This window comes from Zootoca vivipara, chromosome 9, assembly GCF_965207765.1.
Source record: "Zootoca vivipara chromosome 9, rZooViv2.hap1.1, whole genome shotgun sequence".
NCBI lineage: Eukaryota > Metazoa > Chordata > Lepidosauria > Squamata > Lacertidae > Zootoca > Zootoca vivipara.
Genome location: NC_142592.1, coordinates 68,056,632 through 68,072,724, shown reverse-complemented (window position 1 = coordinate 68,072,724; position 16,093 = coordinate 68,056,632). Strand labels below are relative to the sequence as shown.

The 16,093-nt window shown below is 47.5% G+C and overlaps 1 protein-coding gene across 1 annotated transcript in view; it reads left to right on the top strand.

Moving 5' to 3' along the window:
• Nucleotides 1–13,827, top strand: part of SMO (smoothened, frizzled class receptor) — a 30,040-nt gene extending 16,213 nt beyond the window's left edge. Inside the window, exons 7-12 of the mRNA XM_060279761.2 lie at nt 77–169; nt 1,698–1,806; nt 5,534–5,719; nt 6,917–7,065; nt 9,851–9,985; nt 10,711–13,827. Coding sequence (XP_060135744.1) covers nt 77–169; nt 1,698–1,806; nt 5,534–5,719; nt 6,917–7,065; nt 9,851–9,985; nt 10,711–11,357 — 1,319 coding nt within the window. The 3' untranslated portion in view covers nt 11,358–13,827. The remainder of the gene's footprint in view (nt 1–76; nt 170–1,697; nt 1,807–5,533; nt 5,720–6,916; nt 7,066–9,850; nt 9,986–10,710) is intronic.
• The last annotated feature ends 2,266 nt before the right edge of the window (nt 13,828–16,093 follow it).

The following is a 16,093-nucleotide window of genomic DNA, read 5'->3' as shown; positions in this document are numbered from 1 at the left end:
ATAAATCAGGCCGTTTTGTCCCATTTCTTGATCCCATTTCTTGTTAACAGAGCCTCTTCTGCCGGTTCCCTCCTAGGTGTGATGACCTTGTTCTCTATCAAAAGCAACCATCCAGGTCTCCTGAGCGAAAAAGCCGCCAGTAAGATCAACGAGACGATGTTGCGCCTTGGTGAGTGGGCTGGACTTGTGTGGCAGGATCCATGCCTTTTTTTTGGGGGGGGGTTGTAGGACTGCACACTGACCGTAGGTGGGGCTGGAGCCAAAAAAAATTCAAACCTGTGGTTACGTAAAATACCCTCAACAAACACACAAGACGTAACTACTACTATGCCATAAGATCCACAGTCTTATTACATCCCATATGAACTTGATGAAGCCCAGGACAGTGAAACAAGGCCAGTATTCCGGAAATCCTTGTCTAGACTCCGCGAAAGGATTCTGTGGAACTGTAACAAGCTCTCATGTGGATTGTTTGGACTTTATGAACATACAAAAACCCAGGTGGAATAGGTGGAATAGACACTAGTACATGTATGGACCGCGTGAATGAACTGATCTGTGAATGAACTGATCTACTGGGTCTTCTGCTTACTCCGATGAACTTTATGAGTTATGTCCATTGAACTCTAGAAGTTATTTGGTATGATACAGTGAATAATATATTTTATTTATTTATAAAAAAATTCCTTCAGTAGTACCTTAAAGACCAACTAAGTTTTTATTTTTGTATGAGCTTTCGTGTGCATGCACACTTCTTCAGATACACTTGAAACAGAAGTGTCAGACCCTTATATATATACAGCTCCTCAGCTCTTGCTCCCCCCCCCAGGACTAATTGCAGTAATCAGCAGTCATTAACAGCCATCCCAGGTTTACCACTCCCATCAGCCCATCACCCATTCCCATCACCCCCACCCTCTGTATATACATAAGGGTCTGACACTTCTGTTTCTAGTGTATCTGAAGAAGTGTGCATGCACACGAAAGCTCATACCAAAATAAAAACTTAGTTGGTCTTTAAGGTGCTACTGAAGGAATTTTTTCATTTTGCTTCGACTCAGACCAACACGGCTACCTACCTGTAACTTATTTATTTATGTAAGAGCACAGCTGGTTACGTCTTGTGTGTTTGTTGGGGGCTGAAGCCAAAAGCATATGAGGTCAGAGCCCCAAATGTGAACAGGGAGCACCTATTTTCTCTCTCTGCCAACCCCTCCTCCTCCTCCTCCTCCTCCTCCTCCTCCTCCTCCTCCTCCTCCTCCTCCTCCTCCTCCTCTTCCTTTATTTATTGAATTTTTATACCCCCCTATACCTAGGGGTCTCTGGGCGGTTCACAGAATGAAATCAAGATATAAAACCCCCCAAAACCTAATAAAAAATAAAAACGGCAACCCAGTATCCACCCTTTTTACCCTTAACCACCAGCACGGAGATTCGCTTTTCCCCTTTCATTATTCCTACCGTCCTTTTCCTATTTCTAACTTTACCGCACGATGGAAAAATGTTAATACAAAAATCTTACAAATCCAGGGGGGAAATACGACACCTGTGGGGCAGGACAGAGGCCAGCGTGGGGTGTTCTGGCAAGCAGGTCTGTTGCCACCTTTTGCAGCACCCTCACAGGAAGTGGCCGTTTCCTGGGTGCCCTGAAGTAGTTGGTGTGTGACGGACTCGAGTTCTTTCTCCCCCCACGGCAGGAATCTTTGGCTTCCTGGCGTTCGGCTTCGTCTTCATCACCTTCGGGTGCCACTTCTACGATTTCTTCAACCAGGCGGAGTGGGAGAGGAGTTTCCGGGAGTACGTCTTGTGAGTAGTGGGTGCCCACCCATGTTCCACTCTTGCCCTAGGTGGTGGGCCACGGGCAGCCTTCGTGGGTGGCACTTTTCGTGGGTGGTCTCCTAGGGGCTGACCTGCCTTTCGGGTGCCATGCTGTGTAGCTCAAGATCTGAGGCAAAGGCTGGGATGGAGCAACACTCCAGGGGCATTGTCGGAAATCAATATGGCACTTCACGCTCCCAGCCATCGAGCACTGGGATGTATAGGGGATTCAGTGGGCCCTGAAGACCCCTGGCAGGTGCTCGTGTGCCAACACCAAGTCTGGGAAATGGGGTATTTGTAAAACAAATCCCACCTCCACCAAAATGCCCAGTCTGAATTGGACAACAGGAAATCCAGATTCTGCGACGATGTCCAGAATCACAGTATGTTTTTTTATTATTTATTCAGTTTATATACTGCCCTTCATCAGAAGATCTGAGGGAAGTTCACAGAATAAAATACAGTGGTGCCTCGACTTGCGAATTTAATCCGTTCCGAAAGCACCTTCGTAGGTCGAAAAATTCGCAAGTCGAAAAACGCCATTGGAAATGTGATTTCCCATAGGAATGCATTGGAAATGGAAAAAATTGTAAGTCGAAGTAACCCCATCTAAAAATTCTTAAGTCGAAAAATCCCTATCTAAAACCGCTGCGGTTTTCTTTCGGATGTCGAGACATTTGTAAGCACGCGGCCATTACCCCCATTCGCAAGTCGAAAAATTCGGTTGCCGAGTCGTTCGTAAGTCGAGGTACCACTGTACAGGATAAATATTTAAACCAAAACAACAAAACAATAAGAACAAACCCCCTCCCCCACAGTAAGACTCAGTTTCTTACACACAAACCTTTGTCTGGAAGAAAGCATCAAAATATGACAGCGGCAGGGTAAAGGGGACTTTATTTTCAGGGTAAAGGGGACTTTATTTTATGGGCCGAAGAATTGATGCTTTTGAATTATGGTGCTGGAGGAGACTCTTGAGAGTCCCATGGACTGCAAGAAGATCAAACCTATCCATTCTGAAGGAAATCAGCCCTGAGTGCTCACTGGAAGGACAGATCCTGAAGCTGAGGCTCCAATACTTTGGCCACCTCATGAGAAGAGAAGAATCCTTGGAAAAGACCTTGATGTTGGGAAAGATGGAGGGCACTAGGAGAAGGGGACGATAGAGGACGAGATGGCTGGACAGTGTTCTTGAACCTACGAACATGAGTTTGACCAAACTGCGGGAGGCAGTGGAAGACAGGAGTGCCTGGCGTGCTATGGTCCATGGGGTCACGAAGAGTCGGACACGACTAAACGACTAAACAACAACAATTTTCAGGCTATGAGTAGTACTTTTTGATACCCTAAAGGTAAAGGGACCCCTGACCATTAGGTCCAGTCGTGACCGACTTTGGACTTGCGGCACTCATCTCGCGTTATTGGCCGAGGGAGCCGGCGTACAGCTTCCAGGTCATGTGGCCAGCATGACAAAGCCACTTCTGGCAAACCAGAGCAGCGCACGGAAACGCCATTTACCTTCCCGCTGTACCTATTTATCTACTTGCACTTTGACGTGCTTTGGAACTGCTAGGTTGGCAGGAGCTGGGACCGAGCAACGGGAGCTCACCCCATCGCGGGGATTCGAACCGACGACCTTCCGATCGGCAAGCCCTAGGCTCTGGGGTTTAACCCACAGCGCCACCCGTGTCCCTTTGATACCCTAGCATCTTTCGACTCGTACTGTTTGGTTTCATTCTCGTAGTTTTGTCACCAACATGCATGCACCGAAAGTTTGAAACTTCCCTGGGGGTCATACAGCCCCATCTCATGCTGAGGGCTTTTTCAGGTTGTTTCAGCGGAAGGTTATTTAAGCGCTTTCACTGGAATCGGCTGCCGTATGAGTGGGTTCTACCCAAACCGATAATCTCTGCAGATTTAAAGAAATCTCTGGTGGATCGTATGAGTTTTAGCCGATGTGTTGGTTAAACAATGAATTACAGTGGAACCTCGGTTTACGAACACAATTGGTTCCAGAAGTCTGTTCATAAACCGAAGTGTTCGTAAACCGAAGTGAACTTTCCCATTGAAAGTAATGGGAAGTTGATTAATCCGTTCTAGACGAGGAAAAACACCCCCTAGAACGGATTAACCGCTTTGCTCCGATGCCTTCGCGGAGGCCGGGGAGCGTTTCCGCGACTGGGCTGCAGCCACGAAAGCGGTCCCCGGCCTCCGCAAAGGCATCGGAGCAAAGCCCCAGCCTCTGGAAGGCATCGGAGCCGGGACTTCACTCCGATGCCTTTGCGGAGGCCGGGGAGCACTTTCGTGACTGCAGCCCAGTCACGGAAACGCTCCCCGGCCTCCGCAAAGGCATCGGAGCGAAGCCCCAGTCTCCCCGAAGGTATCCGACGCTCCGATGCCTTTGGGGAGGTTTGGCCTTTGCTCCGATGCCCGGCCTCCCCGAAGGCATCGGACGCTCAGTAGACCTCCGGCACCTCGGTTTACTAACTTCCGGGTTAGGATAGTTCGTAAACCGAAAGTTCGTAAACCGAGGTGTTCGTAAACCGAGGTACCACTGTAAATTAGAATTTGAAGAGGGGGGGGAAATAGTTCTAAAAAAGAAAAAGGCAAACTCTCATTGGTTTTTATTGGAAGGATGGGGAATCTGTGCCCCTCTGGGTGCTATTGGACTACAACTCCCATCATCCTTGACTATAGGGAGTTGTAGTTCACCATCTGGAGCGTCACAGGTTCCCCACCCCTGTCTAATAGGATTCACACATAATCCCAGAATTCCAACTCCACTCGCACAAGAAAAAATGTGTCTTCGCAGGGGGTTGAGCCTTACCATATCTACTCAGAATCCAAGTAGAGTTTACTCCCAGGTCTATGCGTCAGGATTGCAACCTTAACTTTGCAGCTGCAATCTCCTGAGACCTCTTGAAATTCAAGATAGCTGTTTGGAGGTCTAAGCTTCCTTCCCCCTCTGCTTTTAACATTTGAGGTGTGTGTTTTAACAACCGCCTTATTTTTATTGTTGTCTGTTGTTCTGAACTGTTTTTAATGCGGTAAACCAGGGGTCAGCAAACTTTTTCAGCAGGGGGCCGGTCCACTGTCCCTCAGACCTTGTGGGGGACCGGACTATATTTTGAAAAAAAAAATGAACGCATTCTTATGCCCCACAAATAACCCAGAGATGCATTTTAAATAAAAGAACACATTCTACTCATGTAAAAACACTAGGCAGGCCCCACAAATAACCCAGAGATGCATTTTAAATAAAAGAACACATTCTACTCATGTAAAAACATGCTGATTCCCGGGCCATCCGCGGGCCAGATTTAGAAGGCGATTGGGCCGCATCCGGCCCCCGGGCCTTAGTTTGGGGACCCCTGTGGTAAACCCTCTCTGGGACCTTAGGGCGGGCAACAAACAAGTTAATGGTAAGAATCGTAATACAGTTGTAGTTTGGATCTCAAATGCCTTGGCTCCCAAACAAATTGGCTCCCGAATTCTCGAAATGATCGAAACCCGGAAGTGAGTGTCCCGGTTTTCGAACGATTTTCGGAAGCCAAACGTCCGGCGCGGCGTCCGATTGGCTGCAAGACTCTCCTGCAGTCAATCGGAAGCCTCGCCTTGGACTCCCGGAACGCATTCTGTTCGAGAACCACTGTAATTTTCTGCCTGCCCCTCCCCACCCAGCAAGTTTCCTCTCCATTCTTGCCCCCCCCCCCAGATGTGAGGCCAACGTGACAATCGCCACCCAGACCAACAAGCCCATCCCTGACTGCGAGATCAAGAACCGCCCCAGCCTGCTGGTGGAGAAGATCAATCTCTTTGCCATGTTCGGGACGGGGATTTCCATGAGCACCTGGGTGTGGACCAAAGCTACCCTCCTCATCTGGAAGCGTACCTGGGGCAGGTAAGAGCTGGGCCCAGCCAGCCAGCCTTGGAAGAAGCCCGGGTTTGAATTTTGAGCCCACCCTGTGGCTTCCAGGCGCCAGAGCACCAGCTGCTCTGCACGGGGCTTCCGGCCGACCCAAAACTCGATCTTTTAGTCTGGCAGCAGCTAAACTTTGGAACTCCCTGGCGATTGGCACTCTTTTCGCGACACTTTTTTCAGTGCCTGCTGAAACAATTTTTGTTTAGACAATTCTGCCCAGCAGTTTAGAAATTTCAGACGCATTTCAATCTTTTTTTTTTTAGTGGTTTTTTTTAAAAAATTATGTTCTTTATTGGAAAATAAAAAGTACAAAAATAAAAGTGCACAAAAAATAAGAAATAAGAAATAGTACCCCTCACTGTACCCATGTAGGAAACGACACAAAAAAAGAATGCTGTGTACGTTACAAAAAAAGGGGGGACGATGACTTGATATTGTAGTTAACCAGACCTTAATCTAATCTGGTATCTATGAAAATGTATTTCAAATATTGTTAAATTTCACCATGGCAAGTCTACATTTGTACATAATTTTGTTTGTGTGTAGCAAGTTTGCTTTGATGGTGTTTCCTGCTTGGCAGGGGGTTGGACTGGATGGCCCTTGTGGTCTCTTCCAACTCTATGATTCTATGATTCTATGATTCCCGTCTTCTCTGTTTATATATCACCATTCACAGCCAATTCCTAACTGGGAACACCCTTGTGGTCTCTTCCAACTCTATGATTCTAAGTTTGCACATACAGTGGTACCTCTACTTACGAATAACTCTACTTACGAATGGAGCTCCGTCCGCCATCTTGGATGCAGTTTAGATAGGATTTTTTCTACTTACGAATTTTTAGATAGGGTTGCTTCGACTTACGATTTTTTTCTCCCAATGCATTCCTATGGGATTCGACTTACAATTTTTTTTTACTTACAAATGTGTGTTCGGAATGCATTAAATTCGTAAGTAGAGGTACCACTGTACCTTCAATCCAATCATTTTTATTTTTCCAGTTTTTAACTTGTGAATGTCTTAAGATTATCGCTGCTCATTTTTCTCAGGGGTGATTTTATTACTTTTTCTTTTTTTGGTAAATCGCTTTGAGGGTTTTTGGGTATCCCCCCCCCCCCGATCAAGTGGTGTTTAAATTTTATGAAATAAATAATTCCTCCCCCTCCCCCCCTCCGCAGACTGACAGGCCAAAGCAGCAACGAGCCCAAAAGGCTGAAGAAGAGCAAGATGATTGCCAAGGCCTTTTCCAGGCGTCAGGAGCTTCAGCAGAACCCGAACCAGGAGCTCTCCTTCAGCTTGAGGACTGTCTCGCACGAGGGGCCGGTTGGTACGTATGTCCACAGGGAAGGGGTGTAGTGGGGCTCCACTCCGGCAGGTATCTAAAGAGGCTTGATAGGAATCTGTCAGGAATGACAAAGGACAGCTGGACTTCTTAAGGGCCCCATTACCTCAGGAGCTTAGGGCCTCATCAAACCAAAATCTGGCCCTGGTTGCACAGCAGAGACAATGAGGCTCGGACCGCACTCAGTACATCTCCTGTCCCAGGGGCCTAGCACTGCAAAGTAGGTTTCCAGGGCTGACCTATCCTGAAAATGTGCTTTTCAAATGCGTGGGGGGTCCTTCTTATGCGTGTGGCACTGATTGGCTGGCCTCTGTGACATCACAGAGGTGCGAGGGAAAGTGGCTCAGCTCTCGAAAGAAATATCTGTCAAAATAAAAGCCATTCCTGAGCAAAATGGCTCCAAATTCCCAGCGCTCAGTCTTTTCAAGGGAGGCAGATCAAACCTTTAATGAGTTCTCTTCGACTATTCTATTTTATTTTAAAAATTAAATTTGCACGCCGCCCTTCCACCTGTTGATTATGGTTCACAACATAGAAACGCAAGATAATAATAAAAACCCGCTAGCTGCCCGGCTCGTAATAATGGGAAGCAACGGAATGACTTGAGAGAGTTCTTCTCTAGGAAGTGGATACTTCAGAAGATGTGGGAACATTGAATGATAAAATAAAATGGGCCCGGCTCACAAGAGCTCCTTTGTAATCGAATGCCACAGCTTTATTATTTACACGACTAAAAATGCACACACTCTGTGTGTCTGACTGTGAGAGCTGTTCGGCAGTGGAATTTGCTACCAAGGAGTGTGGCGGAGTCTCCTTCTTTGGAGGTCTTTAAGCGGAGGCTTGACGGGCATATGTCAGGAATGCTTTGATGGTGTTTCCTGCTTGGCAGGGGGTTGGACTGGATGGCCCTTGTGGTCTCTTCCAACTCTGTGATTCTATGGTTCTACGATGGAGGGCGGCCTCCCACAACTGGGCCCAGGGCTGGCTTTAGGTTTGATGAGGCCCCAAGCTACTGAAGGTAATGGGCCCCCTTGATATGTCCAGCTGTCTTTTGTCAACAACAAATTGCTGCTGTTTTTTTGTGTTGAATATATGCTATGTGGTAATTGATGGACCTAATAGGTATCTAAAGCCGTTAGCCCATGTTGCCATCCAACTAGTCCATGCAGAATGTAGGCACCCTATATACCCTGTTTCTCATATTTTAAGATATACCCATAAAATAAGCCATAGCAGGATTTTTAAGCATTCAAGGAATATAAGCCATACCCCGAAAATAAGACATAGTGATAGGCGCAGCAGCAATGTTGGTTGCGGCAGGAGGAGGAGGAGGAGGAAAAAAAATAAGACATCCCTTGAAAATAAGCCATAGTGTGTTTTTTTTGAGGAAAAAATAAATATAAGACGTGTCTTATAATATGAGAAACACGGTATATAGAAAGGAGCAAACCAGGGATATTTTAGGGAGCAGGCTAGCAGGCGGGGCCCATGACTTACATCCTAGGAGCCTACACAACACAAAACATTGTTGCTGTATGTAGGTTTTATTTTTTTATTTTTTATTTTGGAAATGTACATCGTTTGTTTTCCTTTAAAAAAAATTGGGGCCCCCAAGAGTGTGGGGCCCTAAGCTATAGCTTGTTTAGCTTATATGTAAATCCGGCACTGGGCAGGCGCCCTCCAGATTATGCCGAACTACAATTCTCACTTCGGATTTCGCACAGCTGGGGCACTCTGGTTTGAGCGATTGAGAGCAACGCTACGACACCCCCTGGGGAAGTGGAATACAGTGGAATTTCTACTTACGGACGTAATCAGTTCCAGAGGTCCGTCTGCAAGTCGATCCAGGTCACTGGTAGAAGCGCTGTTGTGCGCAGGCACATTTGGCGGCAGCCGCTTCTGCGCATGCACAAACAGCAGAAGCCGCTTCTGCGTATGCACAAATCGCGGCTAACCCAGTATTTACTTCCGGGTTTGCCGCAGTCGCAACTTGGATCGGGCCCAAGTAGAGGCAGCCATAAGTAGAGGTTCTACTGTAGTTTGCTTTCCGGTTTGTGTATTATCCTTTAGAAACAAATAATACTTGTAAAAGTTCTTTTCTCTTTATTGAATGAAGGGCTATTTGGACGGAACTTTGTTTTTGGGACAACCCTTATCACATTTGAACATTATATTGGTATTGCACACATATATTTTATTTTAGATAATTTTTTATTCAGTTTTACAGTATACATTTGAATATAAACAATAATCATAAACATAAACATACAGGATTCCCTGAATTATTCAAATGCCCTCCCACCAGAGGTCAAAGAGAACAACAATTACCAGACCTTTAGAAGGCATCTCAAGGCAGCCCTGTTTAGGGAAGCTTTTAATGTTTGATTACTGTATTTTAATGTTTTGTTGGAAGCCGCCCAGAGTGGCTGGGGGAACCCGGCCAGATGGGCGGAGTATAAATAATATTATTATTATTATTATTATTATTATTATTATTATTATTATTATTATTAGACTTCCCTCCCCTCCTCCATGCTTTCCATCATCAAACTTTTTCTACTGCATCATATTTTTTTCCTCTATTTTTCTTAAGATAGACCATTTTTACCTTAGTTTTTAATACATTACAAGTGTTACTCAAATCCTGCCAAAAGTTTTTAGTTGTTTACAGTGTTCTCTTAAGTAAATTTTTATTCCCCACCCAATTCCTTTTTCTCTCCCTCCCCCTTTTATTTGTATACATCATTATATCTATTTTAAAAATTCCCAGCTGGTATGGTTTTCGACATCGACGAGCCGTCGGGAGATGTTTCCTCTGCCTGGGCCCAGCATGTGACCAAGATGGTAGCCAGGAGGGGAGCCATCTTGTCTCAAGATGTCTCCGTCACTCCGGTAGCGACGCCAGGTAATCCTGCTTATTTTCTTCTTTCTTTCAGTAATATTCTGTTTGGCGTATAGACAAATCAAGGGAAGCAACGATAACAACATTACAAAAGAATAATAATACTGGGTGTCCTCTATCTATGGCTGCGTTTCACATGGCAGTTCATGGCATTTCCCTGATGTTTCCCTAAACTGTTATTTTTGAGCTCAGAGTGGTTTAACAACCAGCCCTCCTTCTTCACGGGGAGCTCTGGGAATTGTAGTTCTGTGAGGGCAACAAGAGCCTGTGCTGACAGTTCTCAGTGCCCTTAACTCAGCTCCCAGAATCCTTTGGGGATGAAGCCATGACGGTTTCAAGCGGTATCCCAGCTCTTGAGATATATACTCTGAATGTGGCCTTCCCTTCAATTCCCAGAGTTGTTCAACAATCAATCCTTCTCCTCCTCCTCTGGGAATTGTAGTTCCGTGAGGAGAACGGTGGGAAGGGGGTCTCCTCATAACTTCCAACGCCCTTAGCAAACCCCCAGCTCCCAGAATCCTTTGCAGGGGGGAACCATGGTGGTTTAGAGTGCCTCCACAGCACTTTGAATGTTTGGTTTCGGCTTGGGAGTGCTGTGAAACGAATCAGCCATCCGGAAGCAAGCAGCGATTTGGGGTTTTGGTGTGTGCTGGGGTGGAGGGCTTCTGGCGGAGGTCCCATACCCCCCCTAACCATTGCCTCTGCCCTTCCTTTGCCCACCCACACAGTGCCCCCTGAGGAGCGGGCCAACTTGTGGCTGGTGGAGACCGAGCTGTCCGCCCGGCGGGAGAAGAAGCTGAGCCGCAAGAAGAAAAAGCGCCGGAAGAAGAAGGAGGTCTGCCCCATGGGGCCCGCCTACGACCTGGACCCCTTCACCCCACAGCGCCTCAGCTCCGTCCCCCGCCTCCCCCAGCTCCCCAAGACCAAGTGCTTTGTGGCCAGTGCCAGGGAGGCTCAGGCCCTGAACGACATCCTTGCGCCCAGGGCCTACCCGGCCTGGCGGCCCGCGGCTCTGCCCCAGCAGGACCCTTTTTCCAGGGGGCCGCCCCAAGAGCACCCATCTGCCCCCAGCTGCCGGCGGAACAGCGCTGCCCTGCCTCCCGTCGGCCACCCCTTCTGCCCGGATGACGGCCCTGCAGAGGAGGCAGGACCCGGAAGCGGCGCCTGGTTCTTCCCGGGACGCCGGCAGCCTCTGCCTCGCGGCACCTTCCCCCAGCCGCCACCCAGGAGCGTGGCCCCGGGGCCTGCCTTTCTTAGCAGCACCCCACGCAGGGCACCGCAGGCCCAGGGACGGCGAGGGGAGCTGCCGGCCCCCATGCACTCCCGGACAAACCTCATGGATGCGGAATTGCTGGACCTCGATTCTGATTTCTAGGATTTTGGAAAGACCCTTTCCAGAGGACTTCGGGGTTTCTTTTGGGGAGGGGGAAGAGGTTTAATCTGGTTGTAGAACAGCCATGGCGTGAGAAGTGGACCTTCCCAACTTCTGCCCCCCACCAGAAACGGTCTCCTGGGTTTTTGCCCTGCCAGGAGAAGCTATATATTCCATGCTTGAGGTAACAGGCGTGAAGAGACGGTTTTCTTAGAGCTCTTGTTTCTGGCTTTGGTGCAAAAGCTTTCCTTTCTTAACTTTCCTTCCTCCCTCGAGGCGAAATCTTGCACGTCCCAACACATTCACCGTCGCCTCGCCGGTTGCTTAGGAAAGCAGGCGGATCTCCTGAAATGGAGATCTTCCCCAGCACTGATCTTGCAGGATATTTATCGAGGGCCAGGGAGGGTTTCCGAGCAGCGATGGCCGTGCAACGCCTGTCGGGCAAGATGTTAAGAGAACGCCCCCAAGTCTTCTCCCTGTGCTTCCAAACAGAACCTCTTCGGGGCTTGCCAAATGGCACTGTCCTGAAGTCCTGGTTTTCGTGAGACGGGTGCAGTGCGCGGAGGGCCGTGTGGTTCATTGCAGGGCCAGAAGGAAGGGCGGTTGGGATCCGTTCTGATCTCGTAGCTGAAGAAACTTTCCCACCTCATTCTTTTCCAGGGGTCACGTGGCAGCGGTGGGCGGAGCCAGTGGCAAAAATGGGCGGAGCAACAAATAGAAATTTCGCCTTGGTACAGCAGGCCAAGCACACCCGAGCATGTTCCGGCCACCCACAAACACGCCAGGAGTGGGGCCGGCCTTGAGGCCTGGGGACAGATCCGAGGGTCAGATATAGAGGTCTTCAGGGCCAGATTCAGACCCCAGGCCTGAGCTCCTCCACCCTGGTGTAGGTAGGATCCATGCTATGTACCATAAAAGCCCTGCTTTGGGACACCCAGCTCTGCCTTGCACATTGGATGTTTGGCAAATAGGTGTCGCAGGGGAACCTGGAGAAGAATATTGATTGGACAAGGATGGGTTTGGGTATGTTTGCGCCTTGTTGACGGATTCATGCACAAGGCAAGGCTACAGATCATGTGCCAGAGCCTGACTCCTTTCAAGAGGGCTGGGAGAAGCTGTAGCTTTCTGGATTTTGCTGGACTCCAGTTCCCATCATCCTCTGCAACATAGGGATGATGGGATTTGTAGTGCAGAAATATCGGGGGTGGGGTGAGGAAGCGTGGGAACAGGATCCCCAGCTCTCCTCTGTAGGACCCCTTTGTGTCATCCTTTCAATGGGATTCACCCTACTCTGAGAACATTCCCCATAGATAGGATTGCCAGCTGGGAATCGGAAGCCTAGGGCTGCTTGGGAGGACTACATATCCCAGCATGCAGTGCGTGACACCTCTGTTTTGCCTGTTGGGAGTCTTGATTTTCGTCATCTGTATCAAAGGCCCACTTTGGCCTCGTAACAAGGATGGGAGGGGGGAAGCAACGGTCGTATTAAGTAAACACAAATGCCCCGTTGGATGTGGAGAGGTGGGGGGAACGCATTGAAATATTTCTGTTGCTCTTTCTTAATTTTATGCTGTCTGTTAACATATCGACGTATAAAGCGCAGAGGTGAGTTTTTGTCTTGATAGTGTCAAAGCTTAGACTTTGTAGCCTTTTCATAGGAAATGAATTTTAAAAGAGGAAAATCCTACCCAACAGTCCCTAGTTGGAGAAATAACCCCTTCTGTCTCCTAGTCCCAAGGTGTGTGATCTGAGGCGACCCCCACGCTGAAGCTAAGCAGGTGTGGGGCTGGTCAGTGTCTGGATGGGAGACTGCCTGGGAATCACCCCTGGGTCACCTGTGGGGGAAGAAAAGGTGGACTGGGTGGGAATACAAATTTAAGAAATAAATAGCAATTGGAACAGTCCCCAATGGACTGCCTGCTAAGGGGTTTTTTTGGGGGGGGGGAAGGTTGAGCTACAAGGGGGGAAATTACCTGTTGAAGGCTACAGTCCTGTCTGTATATATCTGGAAGTAATCCCCATTGATCTGAGAGAGATCGGTACGCGACCAAGCCCTAGATCAGGCATCCCCAAACTTTGGCCCTCCAGATGTTTTGGACTACAATTCCCATCTTCCCCGACCACTGGTCCTGTTAGCTAGGGATCATGGGAGTTGTAGGCCAAAACACCTGGAGGGCCGCAGTTTGGGGGTGCCTGCCCTAGATCCTGTAAAAAAAACCAACCCAGTGCAATCTTAGGCATGGTTACTCAGAAGTAAGCCCCGTTGAGTTGAATGGGATTTATAACACGCTGGTCGGAATTTGGGAGAAAATTAATTGTGCTTTGGTGATTCAGCTGCGAGCGTTGTATTGCAAGCGGTTCGACTAGAAGACCCTTCCAGCTCTACAATTCTGTGGCGCCCTTCCTAAGAGAACCAGGCCATTTGTTAAACGTGTAAAGTTGCCAACTCTTTAAATAAAGAAATTTAAAAGTTCCGGGGTATAGTATTTCGAGCGGGTGGGATTCAAACCAGCACAAAAAGAGTTTTGTTCATCTGAGATGCACAACTAAAAAAAAAGTGGAGTGTCTTTCATCTTGTTTTTTGTGGAAGTTAACGGGGGACGGAGGGGGGGAACAAAGGGGATTGTTTGTGATGTGTGCTGCAAAGAATGGAGAAGAAAACTGGTCTCTGCCCCCAAAGACCTTACAGTCAAGAACAAACTGCTACTGGGGCATCACAGCTGGCTTATAAATGTCATTCCCACCAATATAGCTGATGTTCTGATGGAGTGGGTTGGGGTGGTGTGGTGTTTGTAGCCCCCAGGCCAGAAGGCTGGTTTGTGCTGTTTTTTTAAAGTCCTAGATCTAGGCTACTGAACATGGGTAGGGTTAAGACAAGACCCGTACATTGTATATGTGCTGCCGAAGCGAACACAAGACCCGTACATTGTTAGCAAGCAAGCATCCGAGTATCTGGCAGAGAAAAGGAAGAAATCGTATATTTTCAATACGCAGCTGTCAAATAAATATTTACTGTTTTATATTCCAGTTGATTTCTATATGTATGAAAGAATTTGGGGGGGGAGGCTGTCAGGGGTTGGACTAGATGACCCTTGGTCCACTCCCATTTCTGCAGTTCTATAATTTGAACATTTTACAGTCCCTCTTTCCTAGACCGTGGAGCAAGTTGGCTAGTCGTACGTAGCTTTTGACACCAGCGTTAACACCTTCTCAGCTGGAGAAATGAACTTGTGTCGTCGGTATAGAAATCGCTTAACCGCTTTGGGGAGCGGAGGGAGAGAGAAAAAGCAGGTTGAAAAGAACAGTCTGGCGTTCTGCTGAACAATCGGGCTCGTCCAAGTTGAGATGCTTAATTGTGCATAAAATGGACTGGGGCCGTGGAATCGGCACAGCTTTTCCTTGCATTTATATTCGACCTATTTCCTCAGAGGAGCTCAAGGAAGCATCCATGATTCTCCCCCATCTCATATTATTCTCACGACAGCCCTGTGAGGTAGGTTAGGCTGAGAACGAGTCCAGTACTCTGAACCTCTACACTGCCAGGGGGGAAAGCTAACCTGAGTCCCGTCAGGTAGAAAGGGGTGGTGGTAATAATAATAATAATAATAATAATAATAATGTAATTCACCACACTGACTATCAATTTAAGACCTGAGTTTGAACCAGAAAAATGGCAGCCTGAAAAAAGAGTTATTAGCCTTTGTGGATTCAGAGGATCTCTTGATTGCCTGGAAGCAGCGCAGGTCCTTTTTTAAAACAGAGGTTGGCCCGGGGGGGGGGGGCTCACTTAATATTATTTTACCCCCCCCCCTTCTCATTCCACTGTATCAATATCATTCCCTCCTGCTGATTGTGTGAGGCCCAGGGCAATTGCCCCAAAGAGCCTGATATAAAGTGTCAACCGTAATAATAATAATAATAATAATAATAATAATAATAATAATAATAATAATAATATTGATACCCCACCCATCTGTCTGGGTTTCCCCAGCCACTCTGGGCGGCTTCCAACAAAATATTAAAATACAATGGTCTGTTAAACATTAAAATAAAACCTTTATTCCAAAGTTACAAAACAGTTACAATACAATACATTTTCAATCAATATACTGTATCCCCTCCACAGAAACCTCTTATGATGGTGGCGGTATTAAAATATCATGTTATTCTTCAATAAAAAAAAGAAAAAGGGACACCAGATTATGCCAAAGATATATTTTTGGATATGCCTTTTTTATTAGTTGCCGATGGTATGTGAGGCGTTCTGATTGAGCAATGCTCCAGATGTTAGCCCAAACCTCTGTTGGTATTTGAGAAGTTTCCTTCCAGTGTTGGGCAATAACTAGTCTTATTTGCCTTATAATCGTTAGATTTAACCCCAAAACCTACCCTTAAATCTAAAGAATTAATTTCCTTTCTGTTCACAGCGTCTAAATTAAGTGTCAACCTTCAAATGTTTGAACCCCCTGGACACCCAAGGAGGGCAGCTTTTCTTTCCCCGATGAAGAATTATAGAAAGGGACGTAGCTCAGTATTAGAGCACCTGCTTTGCATGCAGAAAGTCCCAAGTTCATTCCCCAGTGTAGACCTCACTGGGCAGGACGGAGCAATGGTCAGCTTTCTATATTCCTAGATTGTAAGGCTGGGAAGAGAGAAAAGGGAGAGCTTCCTTGTGAGGTTTCTGCCGGCAGGTGGCACTGCGGAGCTGGATTTAGCTGCCTTCCTCCTTCCAGACCGAG